Source organism: Lissotriton helveticus, chromosome 4_1, assembly GCF_964261635.1.
Source record: "Lissotriton helveticus chromosome 4_1, aLisHel1.1, whole genome shotgun sequence".
In the NCBI taxonomy this organism is placed as follows: domain Eukaryota; kingdom Metazoa; phylum Chordata; class Amphibia; order Caudata; family Salamandridae; genus Lissotriton; species Lissotriton helveticus.
Window position 1 is genome coordinate 818642671 of NC_136063.1, and position 17119 is coordinate 818659789.

Consider the following 17119-nt stretch of genomic DNA (forward strand, 5'->3'; position numbering starts at 1 on the left):
GTCTATAATGCCAAGTCTATTGGGAAAATGGCCTGCTGGATGGTAAAATCCATTAATCATACTTCTACGATTCTGTCTGACATACTATTAGACGCCCAGGGTGAACGTAGAGCTATCTTGCAGAACCTGGCGGCCATTGATTATCTTTTGCTTAAACATGGACATGATTGTTCTGACTTTGAGGGTCTTTGTTGTTTCAACCTGTCTGACCATACAAAATCGATTCAGGCTCATATTGACAAACTTCATGACTTGACGGAAGAGGTTAGAAAACACATTGACCAGGGCTGGTTTGACTGGCTCTTTAATTGGTTACCTGATTTACATATGTTGCGTCAAATATTAGGGGGGATTTTGATTACTATTAGCATTCTGATTGCTATCTGTTGCTTTATTCAGTGTATTCCTTCTCTACTTCAATACTGCAAACCTGGTACTAGACATAGATCAGTTAGTTTTGTTTCCTATTATTCTTCCACAGATGTTAGTTCTGTTTGATGAATGTATAATAGACTGAAGTCAAGGGTGAAATGTTCTGCTCGATTTTCCCGGCCCTCTTTTGAGGAAAGGTGATTGATGGTGACTTCAGTCTCTTATCATTCCAGTGCAAGGGTTAGAGTAGTGGATAGAGCCTATTCACGAGGCACTTTGATATAATTCTGTATTCTCCTCCCTAGATTAGAGCTTATACATATAGGCTAGGGGATAGATTCGCTAGTATTAGGGATAATCCGTCCTTTAGTTAGGGTATTATTATACTTTCCATGGAGTTATGCTGAATTCGGGCCTGGTAGGCCTCAAACGGGAGAGACTCCATCTTTCTTTCTGCCCCGGCAGCTTGGGATGCTTCTAGGTCAAGTGTAATGTTTTAGTTACGAGGTGTTGTTCGCTTGGAGAGAACCGGTTCAGGCCGGCCCTTGTCGAAGGATTGTATTTTTCTTCATGCCGAAGACACAACATCAGGCCGGCCGGCTGGGAACGTGTCCTTGGTACGGGGAGGTACAAGAATTTGGTGGGCGGCAGGTTACTGGCTGGAATTTTCCATGAAGAAACACGCTTCTATATTAGTGAAAGCACGAGATAGTTGTGCAGTCAGTTCGTAGGCGGCATCTAGCCGTTAGTAGAAAACCTATTACTTATTCCAGGGAAGACAGACGCCATTCCAAAGGCGGAGAAGAATCGAGAAACAGATACTCTCCTAGCAGAACAGCCAGGGAAAGAGAGTAGCCGATGAGAGGAAGGTCCCAGGGGCTTGGAGAAGGGTGAAGGGAACAGGGCATAGCGGTGCAGCCGTGTACCCGTGATTGCGGAGGTGTGACTCCAAGACGAGCCAAGGCCCAGACGAGAAGGGAACCTAGATGACTGCTGAATGTGGACTTCATATTAATAAGGTGATGTCGACCCTTTCTTATTAGAATGTACAACCTAATCTTTTACTTCTCTTTGCAGGTTATGTGTTGTAGTATGATGTTATATGTTTGTTTATTGTAATGGGAAATAAAGTACCCCAGTTCTTGGTGAACCGACATGTGCCGCGTGTTCTTGTATGAGATGGTAACCTATTCTTCTAGTCAGATGCTGCTATGTGAACAGATGCTAATCCTGATCAGGTAAGTGGTAACTGAATAAGGGAGAGAGGAGCCCCTTGAATTATCGACCACGTTGTACATCATCTAAATTGGCAACCGTTGTGTGATCCGGGACATTGTAGTTCTATAACCCTGATGAATAGTGAGACCGATCCCTTTATGTAATGGTAATTATAGGATAAGCTGCTGTCTGGGTAGGTTGTCTGGGTCTGTATGAGACCGCGAGATCGCCGATTCTGATACTGCCGTCTGGGTAGAGAGATCTGGGTTCGTATGGGACCGCGAGATCGCCGATTCTGATACTGCCGTCTGGGTAGAGAGATCTGGGTTCGTATGGGACCGTGAGATCGCCGATTCTGATACTGCCGTCTGGGTAGAGAGATCTGGGTTCGTATGGGACCGCGAGATCGCCGATTCTGATACTGCCGTCTGGGTAGAGAGATCTGGGTTCGTATGGGACCGTGAGATCGCCGATTCTGATACTGCCGTCTGGGTAGGGAGATCTGGGTTCGGATGGGACCGCGAGATCGCCGATTCTGATGCTGCCGTCTGGGTAGGTTGTCTGGGTCTGTATGAGACCGCGAGATCGCTGATTCTGATACTGCCGTCTGGGTAGAGAGATCTGGGTTCGTATGGGACCGCGAGATCGCCGATTCTGATACTGCCGTCTGGGTAGAGAGGTCTGGGTTCATATGGGACCGCGAGATCGCCGATTCTGATACTGCCGTCTGGGTAGAGAGATCTGGGTTCGGATGGGACCGCGAGATCGCCGATTCTGATGCTGCCGTCTGGGTAGGTTGTCTGGGTCTGCATGAGACCGCGAGATCGCCGATTCTGATACTGCCGTCTGGGTAGAGAGGTCTGGGTTCGAATGGGACCGCGAGGCCGCCGATTCTGATACTGCCGTCTGGGTAGAGAGGTCTGGGTTCGTATGGGACCGCGAGGCCGCCGATTCTGATACTGCCGTCTGGGTAGAGAGATCTGGGTTCGTATGGGACCGCGAGATCGCCGATTCTGATACTGCCGTCTGGGTAGAGAGGTCTGGGTTCGAATGGGACCGCGAGGCCACTGATTGCTAATAGTATAGGAGGTACATGGTATGTATCTTAGGAATTCCCTGTCCTTAGGTGGTAGATATTTGTGTGAATAGGTCCTAGGGAGGGGTAGAGGGTAACGTTCTGGCTGGGTTAGTAAGGCTCTGATGAGCTGGTTCTATCTAATCTGAGAACCCAAGCAGAACACATACCTATACTCTTACAAACACACATATTCAAAACGATAGACACCTTATTAATAGAGTTAATCTGGGGTCCTGGTAGGCGCAGAATAGGACTGTCAAAACTCCAGCTAGATACTAAGAACGGAGGAATGGGGGTTCCAAACTTTAAGACATACTATTATGCTAGCCAGCTGCAGTGGTTGGCTTACTGAATAGTGGGCCGAAACCTGCAAGAAATAGGCATGTCTCAGAGGGAATGGAGTAGAGGTAAGCTCCATACGCTCCCTCTACCAAACAGTAGGATACCACTGAACACACCTCTGCTGCTGAAAGTGGCTCTAAAGCATTGGAGGAAAGTATTGCGATATCCTAAACAACAAACCCCGTACTCCCCCAACATACCACTGATGGGTATTCCCTTACACCTGGAGGTGGTGTCGCAAAGACGCATCTCGGCCTGGTTGGAAGTAGGTGTAGATACAGTAGGAATGCTATTCGGGTATGGTATGCTCCTAGATCATGTCACTTTTGTAAGAGAACTGGGAGTGCCCAGCTCACTATTCCTGACACATGCACACATATTGCGGTTTGTCCATGACAGTTGGGCACCAACCGGCACGGTACCTCAGACACATGAGTTGGTACACATGCAGTACCTCATGGGGAATGGTGGTCATCTCACAAAATGGCTAGCGCGTGGAATTAAATCACACACAGCAATACCACTACATAATATTAGAGACAAATGGTGTACTGACGTGGGTAGGGAATTTACAGACACGGAATGGAAGGCCATACTCGAATACCCCAGAAAGGTGTCTCGTAATTCGAAGTTTAAGTTTATTCAACTAATGATTTTACACCGGGCATGTCTGTCTCCTCACAAATTAAGTGTCATGTTTACGGACATGGCAGATGTGTGCCCCCGCTGTCAAGAATCGGAAGCTACTTTGCTTCACATGCTATGGTCATGTCCGAGACTCACACAGTACTGGTCCACGATCGCGCAATAAGGACACTCCACGCATCTGCTAAGTAGCATAAAAGGTCACTTTATTTTAGGACAGGCAAAGACAGACTCCAAACCTTGCATTTATTAAATAAACAAACCTTTGTATATTTACCAAAAGCTTTTCCCCAACTGGTTTTTGCATCACCATCCCCCAACGATTTCATCATTTGACAAAACTCCCAAACTGTTTAATACCAAACCTATGATTTTTCCTTCCAACTTTACCTTTCCCTTTTCCACCTACCCTCCCCTACCCCCCAGAGAGAAAGGATAGGTCCGCATAGACTATCCTATCCCCCAAAACACGCCTAAAAGAAAATATAATACATAAGGAGAACTGTCAAGACTGCCCTAGAGTGACATATTTGTTTCTTTTTTTTTTTTTTTTTTTTAAACACAACAAGTAGAGGTAACCAAACCCCCCCCCCCCCCCCACCAACCCACAGAAAGAGGGCGGGTGGGTGGGTCAAAAACGCCGACGCCACAGCTCCCTCACTCTTCCCGAGTGACGTCACCCTCCCGCTCCCAACACGAGCACAAACCAGCCCCTCCCACTCCCCAACTTGACCAATCGCGCCGCGTGGGACGTCCCACCGTGCGAACTATCCCAGGGGGACACTGGCTCGTGCCACGTCCCCCCGGGACCCATCGCGCAATAAGGACACTCCACGCATCTGCTAAGTAGCATAAAAGGTCACTTTATTTTAGGACAGCCAAAGACAGACTCCAAACCTTGCATTTATTAAATAAACAAACCTTTGTATATTTACCAAAACCTTTTCCCCTACTGGTTTTTGCATCACCATTCCCCAACGATTTCATCATTTGCCAAAACTCCAAAACTGTTTAATACCAAACCAATGATTTTTCCTTCCAACTTTACCTTTCCCTTTTCCACCTACCCTCCCCCACCCCCCAGAGAGAAAGGATAGATCCGCACTAGACTATCCTATCCCCCAAAACACGCCACCCAGGAAAACCCAAAGTGTTTTCCTGCCCCACCCAACACCCCCCCCCTCCAAACAGATAACTTCAACCCTCCTTGTTAGAACACCATAAATCAGCACCCCAAAACCCCGCCAACAAATCCCTTAGCTCCATTAGATAGTACGCCTGCCCCAATTGAGACAGATGTACTTCATCCCTTCTGAACAAATGAAGCTCCTTGCCTGACAGATGTTCATGAGCCAATACAGTAATGCCCATAGCAGTGCAATAAATTTTCATGGCTCTATTCAGCTTCCGGCGAGCCTTCTCAACTGCCGAGTGCGTGCGGGCACCTCGCCATTGGCGTCGGTACACAAATTCTGTCCAGACCACCGCTGTGCCAACCCAATTGTTTTTTATGACCGCTAAGTCCATTTTCATTTGCTGAATCAAAGTGAGACCAGATAGTTCGACCAGGTCGTTCTCACCCAAATGTAGGAGTAAAAGATCTGGAAACCCCCATTCCTGAGCCAATTTGGACAATAACGGGAAAAGGTCTCTCCATTTCAACCCCCCAATCCCTTTCCACAATACCTCATGGTCTTTGCCATGCAAACCCAAAGCCCTTCCACATATCTGTTGTTCTGCAAACACCGATGACCACTTCACCAAAGAGTGGCCCACAATCCATGTTCTCTTTTTCCGGGGAAAAGACAAAACTCGACCTACGATAAGAAAGTAAAGTGACTAGCAGCAAAGAAACATATTGTATTCATTGACGAACATATCTATAACAACAGTCAGATTTCCAACGCCCAATGTGCTGAATCTCCTCCCTCCCCCAACCCAATCTGGCAGCCTCTGTAGCAGCACCTATTCGAAAAGAATGTGTACCATAGCACCGTGGATTTTTACCCACCAGTGATAAACTTTTCCTCATAACTGCTAACAATTGAAAACAAGATATTTGGCCCCCATCTTCATGACAAAATATGACCCCAGCTCTAAAAACAGGTGACTTTAAAAATGACTCCCATACTGTCAATGGACAGCAACCCGCCACCCCGCTTCCACCCAGTTGTATCCAAGTTCCTACCCTTCTTTGGTCTGTCTTTAACTGTCGTAACCTGATCCGTAAAATTTTCTCATTTAAAATTTGTATATCAGACGTGTGGATCCCAAACTGATTCCTTAAACCCAATAACTCCGAAACCCGGAAAGCCCCGAAAAACAGCCAAATCATGCACAACCTGAACCTCACCAAATCCCATTCACTATAACAAAAACTAGGCAAAACAACTAAAATGGAACGTAAGAGTTCAAAAGTAATAGGTTCCCTCAAATGTAAGGAATTAACTCTGCTTCTACCTAAACCCTTTAACATCCTGCTCAACAAAAACCCCACCCGCACTGCTTGACCTAACAATAACTGACTATAAAATGAAATGCCAGCATGTTTGCCTGAAATAGTCGTGTGCGACAAACCTTTGTCCATCAAATCCAACACAAAATGTAACATGAACTGCTCATCACCCACAGCCGCACCACCTTGATCCTGCGAGGAAGCATAATTTTGAAATTCAGACCACGCTTGCTGGTAGCTTCGTCTAGTGGACTGAGCAATGGAGTGTTCGACCAATTCTGCAATCCTCACTCCCCCAGGTCCCAGATGTCCGAAGGGATTTCCGTCTTGCAACTGTCTGCTTTTGGCGCCAGAGGACGAAACTTCTGCCAATTACAACGGGACAGAGCATCAGCGATTGAGTTGTTCACACCGGGTATATGCCTGGCTCTAAAAACAATGTTTAGCTTAAGAGTTTGTAACATAAATGCCCGCAACAATTGCAGTACGCACACATCCTTAGCCCTCTGCCCATTGACTAAGCTTACCACTGCCATATTGTCAATGTGAAAGAGTAGGCTGCGATCCCTAAACTCCTCACCCCATACCTGCACTGCCACCAATAGAGGGAAAAATTCCAGGAAGGCGATACTACGACCTTGCGACAGCCAATGTGCAGGCCAACACTCCGCGCCCCAGCGCCCTTCCCAAAACAGCCCAAATCCTTGAGCCCCCACAGCATCTGAAAAAATCTGCACCTGCCATACAGTGTCGTCTTCCACAAAGTTGATCGATACCCCATTGAATTCCTCCAAGAACCGCAACCAAATGACCAAGTCATCCTTAACTTTTTTAGACAATCGTATGCGGTGGTGTGGCAGTGAAGCACCCGACATAGCAAAACCAAGGCGTCTGCAAAAAGTGCGCCCTGCTCTCACAACTCTACAAGCAAAATTTAAATACCCAAGCAGCCGCTGAACCTGCCTGAGCTCCAATTTCCTTGCAGTAAGAACTTCCCGCAAAAAGGTCCTGATCTCTTGTACCTTGTCCAAAGGCAATCTAGCCACCATTGCATCTGTATCTTTTTCAATGCCCAAAAAGACCAATTCAGTGTTCGGACCTTCCGTTTTATCTGGAGCCAATGGCACTCCAAAGTCCTTTGCCATCGTTTGAAAACAGTCCAACACCTTACTGCATTGCTCACTCCCTGTCTGACCAATAAACAAAAAGTCATCTAGGTAATGACAAACTGCTGAATGACCCGACCTCTGTACTACGCACCATTCCAAAAATGTGCTAAAAGTCTCAAAGAGAGAGCAAGAGATGGAACAACCCATGGGCAATACACAATCTACATAAAAGTCCTCCTCAAAATACATTCCAAGCAGTTCAAAATCCAAAGGGTGGATGGGCAACAACCGAAAAGACGCTTGAATATCGCTTTTGGCCAACGCTGCACCCACCCCCGCCATACGCACAAGACGCAACGCATCATCCACCGAGGCATATGAAACCGCCACATCTTCCAATGCAATGAAGTCATTTATTGACTGTCCTTCCGGCCAAGACAAGTGGTGAATGAGACGAAATTCGCCCTGAGCTTTCTTTGGAATAACTCCCAAAGGCGAGACCATCAACTTTGGCAAAGGACACTGCTGAAAAGGACCCGCTATTCTACCCAGGTTCACTTCTTTACTCAATTTGTCTCGAACTACAGCAGGCAATTCTTTTGCCGATTTCAAATTGTCAGCCCACCGCTGTTCCCGAGGACCCTGGTATCCAATGCGAAAACCTGCACTAAACCCCCAAAACAACTTAACCGCTGCTGCCCTATCCGGGTAAGCCTCCAGACAAGGTAACATGGACTGAAGTTTAACTGGGGTAGGAGCCTTTTGGGACAAAAGGTGGTCGGGCCCCTCTGCCTCTCTGCCCCCTTCCCTGATCTTCTTGGTGATGATTGGGGAAGCACTGAAATATGGCATGTCTCCCCCCACACTGAGCACACTCGTGCTTGAATTTACAGAATTGCCTGACACAGGCCCCCCGGTTGAAGCTCCAACGCGCTCCCGTGGCAGGCAATTGAGCTCTTCCAATTCCCCCGGCCCCCAATGGAGCAGGTCGCTGAAGAAAGGGCCGATATGTTATGGGAAGACCACTCGCCGTATGGACAGTCGCCGATGAATGATGCACAGACATCCATTGAAGCCAGAGCTCCTGATCCACTTCCCCCCACGGCTTGTCGTTGAAAAGACTCACTCTGGCCCTAAACTCTTCATCGTAGTTAAGCCAGGCATAGCCTCCCACCTGTAAATGAGCCCTCCTAATGATGTCAATGTATTTGAACATTGCCACCGCCCTCTCCGGATACCGTTCACAGTATACACTAGCATAGATTATAAAAGCGGCCGTCCAATTTTCTATGGTCTTAGGCACTTTAGGGCGACGGGACAACTCCATCTCTTCTTCTTTTGATCCCTCTCTAGCCTGCAGATCTCTATGTAATAGACGGAACACATCTACATAGTCATGGCTCCAAATTTTTTGTCTCGTCCGTTCCGACAAGTGTGTGCCCAAAGGCATGGCCACTCCCATATAGGGTAATCTCGACCGACCACACCCTTGAACCCCACTTTGCACAGAACTAACTACAGATGAAATAGGACTTGCCCCCCCAACCAATTCCTCTTGACCACATGACCCCGGATTTGCCTGGGGCAGTTCCTGTGCAACCTTGTGTAAGTCGAACTGAACATTTGCATTCCCTTCCGCATCACCCACCCCTGGCATCACACTTGAGCCGCTCAACAAAGGCCGCGCCCACGCAGCCCACCAGTCTTTCTTATCAAAAACGCCGACGCCACAGCTCCCTCACTCTTCCCGAGTGACGTCACCCTCCCGCTCCCAACACGAGCACAAACCAGCCCCTCCCACTCCCCAACTTGACCAATCGCGCCGCGTGGGACGTCCCACCGCGCGAACTATCCCAGGGGGACACTGGCTCGTGCCACGTCCCCCCGGGACCCATACACAAAGTATGTACTACACTGTTGCCAGGGAGGGGTAGAGATACGATGGAATGCTGTCTGTTAGGTATGAATATAAAAGCTAAAAGTGGAAACCCCAAGCCCGTTTCCGCAATGTGCTGTTGATACTTGCTAAAAGAACAATAACAATGCGTTGGAAGGCAAGAAAGCCACCATCAATCATGGACTGGTATAACGAGGTGAACAGGTGGGGCAGGGCTGAAAGTATGGAATTACGTTAAAAAAACATTTCGCTTGAGTGGAATATTCTGTTGGAGGAATACTCAGCGATGGCTAATAGTTGAGACAAGTTGTCTAGTGCTAGCATAAACAGGACACATCAAGTCAGTATACTGGAAGTATGCTGTAACTCTTCTGTCATCACCAGTAATTGAGTGCTTGGGAGCTACTGACGGCTATTGTGTTATATAAAACAATTAATGAGTTCATCGGGAGGGAGGGGAGTGTTTAGTATTAGAAATGGTCTATATATCAGGGCCCGTTTTGGAATATGTACTATGTTGTGTTGATTTCATGACTCCACATATATAGGTGGCCTTATTAAGGGGATGAAACACTGGTAAAATGTAGCGACGTTATGTGCAACCAAGAAACAAAGATGCATACGACAACCTACCAGGCGCGCAACACCCATTGGGCTGAGCGGGCTTCAGCCCCCCCCGTCGTAATCTCCAGCCCGGGCTGCCAAGGTTCAGATGACAGCACAACATACTTTCCTGACTTACAATTATGTAAAATAAGGAAAGTATGAAAACCGTTTCCCCACTTTCATTTGCATTAAGGCTCCACATTTATTCTCGGATGGTTTAGAATCCGAGATTGTGGATTTTAATGACCCCTTCAGAGAGGCCCAGAACCAGCCGGAGGCAGCTATCCTCTGACGGTTTCAGCAACCCTCCCTGCCCCCTACCTTTTGTTTTCTTTCAGAGGGGTGCCACCGAGGTGATTTCCTTGCCTGAAGCAGGAGATTTCACTTAAGCACGTTTGATGTGCTGTGCATCATGGAGTGTGAAGATGTGCACAGCAGGGAGATATGACGCCAGCAGGAATTCCTTTACAAAGGAAAAGCGTCACCTGCACTGGCCATCCCTTTACCCCTGCTGTGCACATCTTCACACTCTCTCAAGTGAGGCCCCGCCTGCCCTGGGCATTTTGGACACAGCTTTTCGAGGAACACCTCAACTGATTTTTTTTCCTTAGGAGCTGTCCTTACTTGTATCCAGCCTGTACTTGGAGCGTTGCTCAAACCGCAGATCTACGTGAGGAGGGGAGACACATTGCAATGGTAAATGTTAGAGGGCTCTGTGAAGAGCACCACACTCGCGTCCTGTGGGTAATGTACGGTCATTCTTTATGCGACCCGCCGCTGTGCGCCATTACATCCCAGGTTTACAAGCATTATCAGTTTCCTGACTGGACACAGTGAATAGGGGTGCACGATAGTGCTGCTCATTGCGTCCTATGGCCCCTTCATTGGTTGGAAGGGATTGTTGGGGTGGAGAAGAGCTGTGAATGTGCGTAAGCACGGATATAGCTCCTAGTGGGTTTTGGCACTGGTTTCAGTGCTCGTGCTGGCTATGAAAGCGGCACATTGAGGTAGGGAGAATGGAAGCACCTACAGTTGGTGCCTGGGGTGGGGCTGTCACCAGATGCTGTCAACAGTGGCCCAACTTCTAATAGGAAGGTGCTAGCAGCCGAGGGGAAAGCAACTCTTTAATTTAATGCTTGACTGGTCCGTTCTATGATCAATCCGATTTTATTATTTTTAACAAATCTTGCCACTGAAGGGTGTTACTTGGTTGGAAATAAAATGTTAGGCCCTGGTTCCCCACAATGTTTGCATCGATGGATGTAGGTGCTTTGATTTGGTTTCTGCACTCCTGGGTGGGCTGTAGGGTAACATGGTGAAGTGAGAGCAGAGATCCTGCGTTGAGAATTATGGCTGTGAAGTTTTGCAACACCTGGTGTGTCCTCACCTTACACCACAAGTGTGATGGAGGTGGTGGTCAGGGGCGCGTGCTAGGCCTCAGTTCAGCTGTGTGGGCTTGGGGCAGTGATGCCACACATACCTGCCCCCGTGTCTGCTGAGTGGGCCGGACAGTGGTACTATGGATGGGTGTTACTTGCAAGTGTTGCTGTTGCGAAGCAGAGGAGCTATGGATGGGTGGTACTTGCAAGTGATGCTGTTGCGAAGCAGAGGTACTATGGATGGGTGGTACTTGCAAGTGATGCTGTTGAGAAGCAGAGGTACTATGGATGGGTGGTACTTGCAAGTGATGCTGTTGAGAAGCAGAGGTGCTATGGATGGGTGGTACTTGCAAGTGATGCTGTTGCGAAGCAGAGGTGCTATGGATGGGGGGTACTTGCAAGTGATGCTGTTGCGAAGCAGAGGCGCTATGGATGGGTGGTACTTGCAAGTGATGCTGTTGCGAAGCATAGGTACTATGGATGGGTGGTACTTGCAAGTGATGCTGTTGAGAAGCAGAGGTACTATGGATGGGTGGTACTTGCAAGTGATGCTGTTGAGAAGAAGAGGTGCTATGGATGGGTGGTACTTGCAAGTGATGCTGTTGCGAAGCAAAGGTACTATGGATGGGTGGTACTTGCAAGTGATGTTGTTGCGAAGCAGAGGTGCTATGGATGGGTGGGACTTGCAAGTGATGCTGTTGCGAAGCAGAGGCGCTATGGATGGGTGGTACTTGCAAGTGATGCTGTTGCGAAGCAGAGGTACTATGGATGGGTGGTACTTGCAAGTGATGCTGTTGAGAAGCAGAGGTACTATGGATGGGTGGTACTTGCAAGTGATGCTGTTGAGAAGCAGAGGTGCTATGGATGGGTGGTACTTGCAAGTGATGCTGTTGCGAAGCAGAGGTACTATGGATGGGTGGTACTTACAAGTTATGTTGTTGCGAAGCAGAGGTGCTATGGATGGGTGGTACTTGCAAGTGATGCTGTTGCGAAGCAGAGGTACTATGGATGGGTGGTACTTGCAAGTGATGCTGTTGCGAAGCAGAGGTACTATGGATGGGTGGTACTTCCAAGTAATGCTGTTGCGAAGCAGATCGTAGCCGCATTCTCAGCAAGTGGCCTTGAGGCGGTGGTGGCCCTGGCATGTCCTTGCAAGAGATGTGATGCTGATGTGAAGCAGAACACGCCCCCTTATCTGCAGAGTGGCCCCGGCCAGTGGTGCCACAGGTGGGGTGTCCCTGTCCGTGATGATGTTTGAAGCATATGGGGCCCACTTCTACTACATCCAGTCAAGGGGTAGGATCGGCCTTTCTAAAGAAGTCTGCAGTACTGTAAAAACAGATGATGGCCGAATATGTCTACCATGTCCTAGGTTTGGATTGGGAGTATGTGTATTGTAGACAGGTTTGTAAGTTTATTTGTGGATTTTTAGTTTATTTTCTTGTTTTTCTTCGATTCACCCTCTATCTCAATAAAGACCGATAATACCTGCCAATCTTAAATATTCACTGTGCAGTAATTCAATTGTTACATCATCATAATACACATTTTAAGAACATGAAAAAAAAATAAAACAAATTTTGTTGTGCGCACTGCATCGCATTTGGCGATGCAGTGCGTGCAATGAAATTCATTTTATTTATTTTTATGTTTACTTACCTGTATTTGGCCGTATTCCATAGTTTTCTACCCCTCACCCTGCCCCACCCCACATCACCGCCCGACAGCACTCCCACCACCGACCGCTACTGGTTCTTTGTAAGAATTTCCTCCATCTGAAGCCAGGCCCAATGTGTTAAGCTGATATATAACACCAGGCTTGTTCCCAGGCCATGAGTCTAGACTGTGATAATTACTTTTTATTAGTTTCATTTCATATTTTGTTTACTAGATAAATTGGCTTGTGTGTGGTCTCGTTTTGTTATTTTCTTCATTCTTTGGTATTATTTGGCCATTTGTTAAACATGTACGCTAGGAGCCTCTTGGTGCTATAGATATGAAACTTATAACAGATTCAGCTTGGTGGAAGGAACTATAGTGTGAAAATACAGGTTTTTAGCTTATTCCTTTATTTCAGGCGGGATAGTGTTCTGTAATGGTACAGAATGATCTAACACCTTACACAAACACACAAGTACAACAACATTTGAAAGTCTTAGTTTATTAAATGCAACTTTATTCTACATAGATTTCCTTCCTTATGCATTTAGATACCTTTCATGTACTTAAGTATCTTTATGTTTATTACTTTGCACTACCCTAGATGTCACCATATATCTCTTGCAATATATTCCCTACCTCCACCCGACTCATCTCAAACCTCACTCTACTACTCTCTCCAATGCACTGCCCTATTTTTAACCCCATACCTCTATCAGTATATTCTCTACCTACACTCTTTCATTCATCCTAAACCCCATACTCTTCTATCCTCTACCCCTCCTTCCATCATCTCATACCTCTTTTAGTATTCAGATCGCCCAAATAAGCCTTTCTAAACCTTTCACTCTGACTCTTCCACCTCCATCCCAAATCCCTTCCTACTGCTGTTACCCCCCCAAAAAAAAAAACATTCCAGACCCTTCCTTCTTTCTTCTATTGCTCCACTATTCCTTTTCAATACAAATAACAGACTAAGATCTCCACCACTCAGATTAATTTAATATTTCCCTATATCAGTCCCCACTAATTCTGTTTGGGTTCCAGAGTAGTGTGCTACCCACCAAAAATCGCTTCAACACCTCATATGGGGTAGTAAGTGCGAAGAACAGCAAATGTAACATGATATTATCAAAATGTAAATGCTTTATTATTTCTCATGCACCTTCTGAATTCCAGCATGATTATTATGCCTGTACATTAAAGCACCATGCTTTAATGTCTGTACTGCCAATAAATTAATGTTTATTGATACTGTAGTTTGTAACAACACTGCAAATGTACACATTGCAAAATCTCAAATTCCTTCTTTGTCTTTGGGGGGTGGACAGAATTCCCTTTTTTGTGTGAATTATATCTGTGAACAGTCTAGGTTTTTCAGAGAGTAGCATGTTGTTCTGGGCTCTTTAGACCCAGTTTCATGGGCATTCCATTAGAAAAAAGGGTGTAATTTTAACCGTCTACATAATATCGTTGTGAGACAATATAATGTATTTGAGTGACAATTTATTGCAAGATGAACTAATCCCTTGTCTGTTATATAAATGGTTCACATTACCCTCTGTTCTCCAATTTACTTCTCATAAAACTGATTGTTGTCCAGTTTTGAATGCAGAATTTGCCAATTCTTTTTCTTAGCTTGGCCTGAGCATTATCCGATCCTGATTGTCTGCCAATTTAGCCCCGCCCCCATTAACAATGTTAACCACGCCCCTTTTTATGCCATGTCAGCCCCCCCAACTTAAGACCTAGTTGCGCCCCTGCAACCTACAGTATTTTATATGCTACGTCCTTGTATGGAAGGAAGCAACATGCTATACCAGAACTGTGACACTGTGCAAAATACTAATATACTGTATATAACCAGAAGGTTGATAAAGTATGTTTAAAAAAGTGCTTTGTTTCGAAATCTGCAGAAACTGCTTTGCAGCTGTGAAATCATTATTTCCCTTTTCAAAGATCTGTCAGTAGCCTATAAACATTGGCATTACAACTTCAAACATATTTGTTGTAATCGTATCCATTTTGACGAGTATATTTAAAATGAAAAACTATCATGCAATGTATCACTTTATTACATGTGCTCGACTACGAACGTTTACAGCAGGGTTAGCACCTGTACTATTTTGCCCAATGCCCATAGACGCCTCCGTTCGAAATTGGCAGTCGATCTCCTCAATCGCCTACAGAGAGCCTACCCAAACAAGGAGCGGCCGAAAACGCATGACAATTTGAGGAAGCCCACTGTTAGACATTTCCGACTTACATGATTTGCAGCAAAGTTGTAACTATTCATCTGTTGAACGTCAATTTGTCAAGAATTCACAAAATTAACCGGAACAGACACGTCTATATTTAAAAAATGTAACATCTTGAAAAGTCATAAAGAATGATACAGTTTGATAATGGTTTGAGGGGGCAAGTTTCGTTTTCCAGGGAGGTACTTGCTTAAAGTATACACGGAGCTACCATTCCAATATGGCCACTATGTTTGCACAGCCTATGAGGCTGATTTCGCGGGACAATAGAGCACAGCGAATGGTCCCGCCCTCAGAGGAGGGGGCAGGCAGGCAGAACGAACCAAAGCAGAACGTGAATTTTTGTTTCCAAAGACCACTTACTCTTTTGCGGCTTTGAGGTAACTCCGAGTCCTTACAGGTCGTGGTTACCAGCGCAGGTTCCGTGGCGTCAGCGGAAATTGGCCCAGGGATATGAGGCCGTTGAAGTTGAAAGTAATGGTCTCGAAAGCACAGGCGCGGGTCATGCTTATACTGGTTGTTCACAAAACGGAGATGGTCGACTAGCCACCCGGCGGGGCTTTGCAGCAAGACAGACATGGCGAGTCTGGGGCAATTTTCAGCCCCTCCACTGGCAGTCAGTTGTTCCTCCTTTAACTTCACACTTATGAAGAAAACCGATGCGCGCCCCCTACCGAAAGCCTCCTCCTCCTTAGTCATCAGCCCTTTGCTATCGACAGAAATGTTTAGGGATACATGGGTGGTATTGAGTAAAATATATTTGTTACAACCTGATTTGATAAAATGCCTGATAATGAAGTTACTGATATTTGTTGCAAGATTTCGTAAAATTACCAGCGCAACGTTTTTATTAGTTCAAGTACTTTCACTTCTATTTTTGGACTGGGAAGTGAGTGCACCCTATTTCTATCATAGAAACTACAGTTGCCATGATTCAGTGTACAGTGTTGTGAATGTAAAAATTGTGTAACAGACACAGCTGCCAAGTTTACAGCTTGCTTATGTGTGACATTTCCATGTTTTAGTGTGGTTAGGTTCGACATTCGTTTTAGGTGTGATACAGTGATACTTTATAGAGAGTTGGAACAAAGCAGTCTGTAAATGTCAAGAGATAAGTATCAACAAGCATTGGTAATGCATCGGTTTTGCCTATGTAATGAATAAAGTGCTGTTTTCATCAATCATCGTCCAGAAGAAGGAAAGAGCTCGCAGAGAGATAACACAGGAGTTGAGAGACTGGCACAGCTGCCAGAGCTGCAGACTGGGGATCTTAGTGTCTCAGCGGTGCCAGGAAACATCCTGTGATTCTGTGCAAATCAGTTAATCTCTCTGGGTGATAAATTGTTATAGTAAAATGCAAAACCTAATGAAAATATAGTTCCACCAAAGTCGATGTTAACTGTATTTCGGCAGCGGGAAACTGATAAAAGAAGCAGACGCAGAACAAGCATTGGTAAATGCAGAAAAATATGGTACAGGCAATAGGAATGGGGGAAAGTTAAGTGGGACGCACAGGAACCAATGAGAAGCCAGGAAAAAGAGGAGGCGGGATGTAAGTCCCTTTTAAGTTTATAATAAAAACAATAGATTTCTCAAGCACAGCGAAACCTAAAGACTGCCCTTCTAAGTATTGTAACAGTCTAAAATTGTTCTTAAGATACCTAGAGTACTCACAAACTGTTCGCACACGGGCACTAACCTACCCCTTTTACAAAATGATACAGGGAACCTAGCAGTTTTGATATCTGGAAGTTCTCCCTAATTGTGTAATTCTTGACCCTGTATTGGAAAAATATTTTAGACCTAGATAGAGGGTGAGTGACAGTCATGGCGACCTATACAGAATAAACTCCACATTACCAAACAGTGATTGCCTACAGTATTGGACGCTGATATTTGCTGCTCGACTATCAAGGGGCTTCGCATTATGGAGTTGGGAAGACCTATGTCTAGTTTAAAGATAACAAACTCTTTCTATTTCTTAATGAAGTGCTAAAAACTAGAGAATAATCTACCAGTAGCATTTTCTTCACCGTACTGTCCAAATGATGAAGAAACTCCATCTGTGGATTCTCGGTGAGGTTTACAAATACCTTTAGAT

At 45.8% G+C, this 17119-nt stretch overlaps 1 protein-coding gene across 1 annotated transcript in view; it reads right to left on the reverse strand.

Moving 5' to 3' along the window:
* The window catches only part of METTL4 (methyltransferase 4, N6-adenosine), a 345433-nt gene extending 329773 nt beyond the window's left edge, over window positions 1–15660 (reverse strand). Inside the window, exon 1 of the mRNA XM_078685692.1 lies at window positions 15382–15660. Coding sequence (XP_078541818.1) covers window positions 15382–15597 — 216 coding nt within the window. The 5' untranslated portion in view covers window positions 15598–15660. The remainder of the gene's footprint in view (window positions 1–15381) is intronic.
* Between the last annotated feature and the right edge of the window lie 1459 nt (window positions 15661–17119).